Source organism: Cibotium barometz, chromosome 4 (assembly GCF_041138505.1).
Source record: "Cibotium barometz isolate CiBa-2024 chromosome 4, ASM4113850v1, whole genome shotgun sequence".
NCBI classification, from domain to species: domain Eukaryota; kingdom Viridiplantae; phylum Streptophyta; class Polypodiopsida; order Cyatheales; family Cibotiaceae; genus Cibotium; species Cibotium barometz.
Window position 1 is genome coordinate 41,399,010 of NC_141049.1, and position 6,730 is coordinate 41,405,739.

A 6,730-nucleotide genomic window follows, 5' to 3' on the forward strand; every position below is an offset into this window, starting at 1 on the left:
GCTTGTGGAAGGCTATTTCCATTCTCTTGGTGAGAGACTAAACACACTTAGGCATCATGTTTACATGGTGATTACTCATATTTTTCATGCATTACATCCCTTCATTCCAAAAATAAAACCACATCACTAAGGTTTTAAAAATGATCACTTCACGAAGGTTCTCTTCTTTCAACTAATTAATTAATTCAAAAGAAAATTTGGAACCCACATTTACAAATAGTGAAAACAAGTTGCAAACAACCCTTTGCAAGAGGGGATGTCTTGCCACTATGTAGATTTTTATTAGAAACAATTACACTTTTACATAGACAATAAATGTTAATTGAAACATACCTACACCAAATTTAAAATGTTCACAAAAAATTGCGAAAAAAACTTCCACCTTTGGATTGCTTGATGACCTTTACGATAAATGCTGAATAAAACATATCTACACTAGATTTTGAAAAATACCTTCACCCTCGGATCGCTTGATGATTAACCCGAGAAGCTTTTTTGACTGAACAATTTTGTTCCATTTCTTAGAGTGTCTTGCATAAGGCAAGGAAAAACGAGGATGAAGCTTTTTAAAGCCAAGTATTCCTATATGGATGGCCCAAGGGTATGAAAAAGGAGTTAATGGTGGTAGGGAAGGCACCCTTAAGAAAGAAAGAAAAAAAAGGGATGGGGGGACTTGTGGCTGAGGTGTCCTCGTTCTAAGTTGGAGGAAGGGGGACCAAGCAAAGTTGGGGATATATAGTGGTGGGTTTGGATTTGCCAAAAGGAGGGGTGTGGGTGTAAGGAGAGCGTCTCTGTTGCCTTCTTAGGGGACATATCTATGCAACGCAAAGGTGAAGGGGTGAGGAGTTGTTTTTGAAAGAATCATATGTGAAGAAGGTGTGGGGGTAGTGCATTGTTTGAATATATCTATTTAATTGTAAGGGGGTGAGGGTGAGCTACGTCTGTGTGCTGTGGACTGTGGAGAAGGTGGTGGTGCTTGCAAGCCCCAAGGTGACATGGTCGTCAATGGCATAGTACGGTGGTGTTGATAGGTACACTGATGAGTCAGTGGTGAGGTGATCAGAAGCGCGTGATTAATTCTATATGAGGCTGCCCCCATCTTTGCCTTCCCATACCTGATTTTGCGTCTATGGCTTCTTCATTCCTCCACTCCCGCTCTGGGCCTTCCGCCTTCTCCCCCTCCCTCCCTCCCTCCGCCCACCTCCGCCCTTCCCGAGTCGCCCCTCTTTATCTCCCTCCTCTCCATGGCCGCCTCCGCCTCTCCCGCCAGTTTGTGGTTTCGGCCGTGGCGGCCCCCCCCCGCCCCGCGCCCTCCTTGCAAACGGAGGATGGCGACCAAGGCGAAAGTTTGAAGAGCTCGGAGATCTTTGACGCCGCCGCGCCGCCTCCTTTCACTCTGGCGGACATCCGTGCGGCCATCCCCAAGCACTGCTGGGTGAAGAACCCCTGGAAGTCGCTCAGCTACGTGCTGCGCGATGTGGCCATCGTCTTCGGTCTCGCCGTGGGCGCCGCCTATTTCAACAACTGGCTCGTATGGCCCCTCTACTGGTTTGCGCAGGGGACAATGTTCTGGGCGCTCTTCGTCCTCGGCCACGATTGGTGCGTTTGTCCGCCTGCATGTTTGTTCCGTCCCCTTCCTCTCGCTGTGCTCACTTCTAAAGACTGATCTAGGCGTTTTGGGCTTCCCTCTGCAGTGGCCATGGCAGCTTTTCTAACAATAAGAAGCTCAACGATCTTGTTGGCCATCTCACACACTCTTCCATCTTAGTGCCTTACCATGGCTGGTGAGTAAAACCTGCCCTTTACACTGTCTTCTCGTTCTTCATTTCCTGCGTTAAGCTGTAACTTACAATTCTGCACGGGTTGTATTTGCTGTTGTAGGAGGATAAGCCACAGGACTCACCATCAAAACCATGGACACGTTGAGAATGATGAATCCTGGCATCCTGTGAGTTTATTGTGGGTGCATTTTGCGTACATTTTAGCTTTAATGAAACAGTAGGGTTTTGATTGGGGTTGATTAGTGTGAAGGAAATTCCCATAATTGCAGAGGGGTTTTGTTTGAAAGTTAGATCTGGGGAGCACATTATGGTGGTAATCAGAGATCAGAGTTATTAATTGATTGTGTGATGTGGTGCAGCTATCTGAGAAGCTCTACAGAAGCCTTGACACTCTCACTCGAATGGCCAGATTCTCACCGCTGTCGATGCTTGCCTATCCTTTCTATCTGGTTAGTATATGGAGTGTCAGAATGTTGGGCATGGTGCTATGTCGAGAGGCTTTTTAATGTCTGTGTGGTCTGTAGTGGGCAAGAAGTCCCGGCAAGACAGGGAGTCATTTCGATCCAAGCAGTTCCCTCTTCGTCGCAAGTGAGAAGAATGACGTGCTTGCCTCCACAGCCTGCTGGTCGGCCATGGCTGCTCTTCTAGTGGGCCTCACCTTTGCCATAGGCCCTTTGTGGATGCTCAAACTCTATGTGGTTCCCTACTGGGTTAGTATTTTCATTTCTTAGCTTTTACCTAATGAGAGTATTAACCTCACTCTCTTTAATTGTGTTCATACATGTCTTTCTTTGTCTTAATTACTCTCTTTCGTAGTTGCAATCACCATATTTAAGGTTTTCAAAGCTGAGATAGATTCCCTCACCTCTACTGTATTTTTCCCAGGCTTTTGTTGTATGGCTAGATGTGGTGACCTACCTTCACCACCATGGCTATGAAGACAAAGTTCCGTGGTACAGAGGTCCGGTAGGAGGCTATATCCCACCTCATAAAGCTTAGTTAATTGAGTTAATGCTCCCTACTTTATAAAGCTGTCTTTTGTTTGTGAATGTCTTATCCCATATGCTTTTTTCAGGAATGGAACTACATGAGGGGGGGTCTTTCTACCATTGATAGGGATTATGGTTGGTTCAACAACATCCATCATGACATTGGAACACACGTTGTGCACCACTTGTTCCCTCAAATTCCTCATTATCATCTAGTGGAAGCAGTAAGTACTCTTTTACCCTTTTTGGGGCGACCACTTTTTTACATCATTTTTTTTTCTTTGCAATTTGGTAAAGCCATTTATTTTTATGGTAGTGGGTATGTGTTTTTTTTTGTGGTGGTGGGAGGGGGGAGAATGATTTTTTTTAAAATTATTCTAATAAATCATTGCCAAGCCAGTGTAACTAGTAAAAAAAAAGGATAAACCTTGAAGCTCAATTGGTTTTTACTTTAAAAAATGCAGAGTTTAATCGGCTTCACAACTAAAATTGCAAAATTTTGAATCTCTAAAATCAAGGCTAGGCAAAATTACAACGGGATGTTGTAAAACTAGCCGTGAAAAACTCTATCTCTATATTATACAAAGGAAGAGGTTCACAAAGCTCGTCATATGGCAACAATTATTTGGATGTTTGGAAAAAAGGAGGGTGGTGGTAGAACTTAGGGTAGAATTTGAATTTAGAGGTTTGAAAAACGTGCAAAGCATGGGCCAACCCACAGCCCACTATAAAGGATGGGTCTGCCCAATAGTTCATACTAAAGGACGGTGTTAAAAGAAAAGGACGTTTTTTTTTCTAATACTGTACCAAGCCATTTTTAATTAGTGCATTTTGTTTGTTTTGGTGAGCAGACTGAAGCAGTCAAACCTGTGCTTGGGAAGTACTACAGGGAGCCTGATAAATCAATGCCATTCCCTACACATTTGTGGGGGATTTTGGTGAAGAGTTTCTTACAAGACCACTATGTGAATGATGAGGGAGATGTTGTATTCTACCAGACAGATTCTCAAAGCAATGCTCCATGATTTTGTCTAAATGATCCCACACAATATTCCATGTTTAACCATCTCCATGCCCAGGAGGGAGCAGCGCAGGCGGTGAAGAAGCTGGCTCGCTGTCTTCATTTCATTAGCCACATTATTATTTTGCCAATTTTCTTTTACTAGAGGGTTCCTTTTATCCAATACCCCCTTGAAAAAGAGAAGCAATATTTGTATTATTATTTTTCAAGTCATTGGTGCATTTTTTTCATTTTTTAAAAATTTATGGTCATTTTGCCATGTGCGGTGGCTTTGATAATGATTTTTTAAAGAAGGTTCTTCCAAGGTGCCTGCATAATATAATTTCGAACTTTAATGTTTTTTAAAAATTAATTATTGCTGTTACTATTCTAATAAAAGAAAATTGAAGTGAAATAGTGTGAACGTCGAAAAGAGCAATTGGAATAATAACACAGGGACCTGTCAACACCTTCTTTTTTATGGTATGTGATTGGCTGATGAACATCCGTGCTTGCGAAAAAGCCAGCAGAAAAAAACGAAAAAGTTGGAAAATTTGTATTATTATTTTTCAAGTCATTTTCGTCCAAGCCACAAATTGTTTTGGCATGTGCGGAGGCTTTCATAATGATTTTTTAAAGAAGGTTATCTAAGACTCTTCCAAGGTGCCCAATAATATCGTTGGATAACATAATTTACAATTTTAATGTTTTTAAATTAATTATTGCTGTTATTATTCGAAAAAAAGAAAATTGAAATGAAAAGGTGACCGTGGAAAAGGGACCCGCCACTCTGTCAACACCTTTTTTATGGTGTGTGATTGGCTAATGAACATCAGTAGGAAAAAGTTTGAAAAACCTCGGTCTTATTGCACAAAAATTATTATTATTTTTCGGTTTTATAACTAAGATTTATAAAAAGTGGTCGTTTTTTTTTTTTCAAGGCAAGCCCTAAATTTGGTCGGCATTTTTAAATTTCAGTCGGTGAAAAATACACTAAAAGACCGGTTTTTTATATCTTGATTTTATTTAAAGAAAAGTGAATTTTTTTTGGTTTTATTATAAAAATTGGTCGTTTTTTTTCAAGGCAAGCCCAAAATTTGGCCAGGATTTTCAAATTTCAGCCCGTGTAATATACATTGGAGGCCTGTTTTTCGTGAACATTGGATTGCTATCACCCTTTCAAGTTTCAACAATCCTTTACTGTAATTTTCAAAGGCCAAATTTTGTGATTTTGAATTTTGAAGGTTCAAAATTTTTAAAGTTATAGTAAAAACTTAATTAATACAATAGATTTTTTAAATAAAAACAGGTTGGGCCTTTTTTACACGGGTTAGGAAAAATACTGATTTTTGACAGTAGACCCTAGGTAGATAGACATCGGACCCTAGGGAAAAAGAGCTCGGTCATCCTTCATAGGTTAGTCACTTCAAGACTTGGTAAAATCAACTATTTTCAGCCTTTCTTGAGGTGATTGGATGACCTAGCCCTTTTTCCCAAGTCTCGTAAGTGCCAGAGTTGGGCTCTGCACTTCGGTCTGTAAATGGTTTGTGTAAGTTAATAAAGTGAGGCCAGTCCCTTCCTTTAATGTAGATTTATGAGAAAGTAGGCCCTTCCTTTATTGTAGATTTATGAGAAAGTAGGCTTTTAGAGCGGTCTTTGAGTCCTTTAATGTAGATGTATGTGAGGAAGTAGGCCTCCTTTAGAAGTCAGCACTATATAGCACTTGGTCCTTTCTTGAGGTGACCAGCCAATGAAGGATGACCTAGCTCTTTTTCCCAAGTCTCCTAAGTGGTAGAGTTGGGCTTCCCACTTACATGGAGTCTTTAAGTCCTTTAATGTAGATTTATGAGGAAGTAGGCCTCCTTTAGAACTTTAAGGTAGATATATGAGGGAGGGAGGCTTCTTTAAAGAGGCTAGCTCCATAACCCTCTACATTTGAGGGTGTGAAGGGAGCAAGGTTGAAAAGTTGACAAACTGTCAGCTTTTACCTGTTGAGTACTCATCTAGCTAGTGTACGCATTTGAGGGTGTGAAGGGAGCAACCGGTTGAAAAGTTGACAAACTGTCAGCTTTTACCTGTTGAGTACTCATCTAGCTAGTGTAGATGGTTTTGAAAGCCCGCTCAATAGCAAAGTTGAGCCCCCCTTACAGGGTTATGGGGGCAGCCTCTTAGTCCTTCAATGTAGATATATGAGGGAGGTAGGCCTCCATGAGGCTCCCTCACACTATAAAAAGCACAAGTCTAACTCTTAAAATTGCCAAAAATAGGGTGAGTTGCTTTTCGCACGTGCTTGAGTTGAAGTCCCTTTGAAAGTTCAAATCTTAAAGGATCCCGTGTAGTCAATTGCAATTTTTGATAGGAAAAAGAAAGGTTCACTTTTTTTTCTTCTTTTTCTTGAGTGTCCACTTTCAAGATGTCTATTGTTTACCTGCCGCCGCTTTTGACGTTTGCCAAAGTCCTCCAATTTCTCTTCAATCGTGTGAGCACCTTATTATTCCTTATACGCCACGGCCCGCAGGCACATTTGAGGCAGCGTGTGAACAGGCCCTTGCCCTAGAGTGATAGTAGGGTTGCAAGGGCGTTCCGTTTTTACTCAATGTTCCCAATCGATTGCTCCACGCTGCCAGGTGGCTGATGGTGGTTTGCTGTCAATCGTGTACCCAAATGAGTCTTTCTCAACCTTTTCAATTTTATTGATCCTTTCACCATGGTTGAATACGAAATTGTAAATTTTTTAGTTCAAGTCCCCACCCATGAGGAAGGTCCATGGGGAGACACTGAGAACTGTTAAGCCTTGCAGATAATGGGATTAACTCTCCAGCATGTCACTGATCTTTCTGGTAAAGAAACCCTCGCTCGGGTTACAAGTCAGTGCTTTGTATCAAAAAGCAGTATTTCGACAAGAGCTACATTATGTATCTATGGGATTATCATGCACTTGCATTAATTTGTTTAGGAGG

The 6,730-nt window shown here is 41.4% G+C and overlaps 1 protein-coding gene across 1 annotated transcript; it reads left to right on the forward strand.

The window, feature by feature from the left end:
* Nucleotides 1–762: 762 nt before the first annotated feature.
* On the forward strand, nucleotides 763–4,032 carry LOC147639268 (omega-3 fatty acid desaturase, chloroplastic-like). The gene is made up of 8 exons (XM_086789134.1): nucleotides 763–1,599; nucleotides 1,695–1,784; nucleotides 1,882–1,948; nucleotides 2,141–2,230; nucleotides 2,306–2,491; nucleotides 2,667–2,747; nucleotides 2,857–2,994; nucleotides 3,622–4,032. The coding sequence occupies exons 1-8, from the start codon at nucleotides 1,130–1,132 to the stop codon at nucleotides 3,793–3,795; spliced, it is 1,296 nt and encodes a 431-aa protein (XP_086645260.1). The 5' UTR covers nucleotides 763–1,129; the 3' UTR covers nucleotides 3,796–4,032.
* The last annotated feature ends 2,698 nt before the right edge of the window (nucleotides 4,033–6,730 follow it).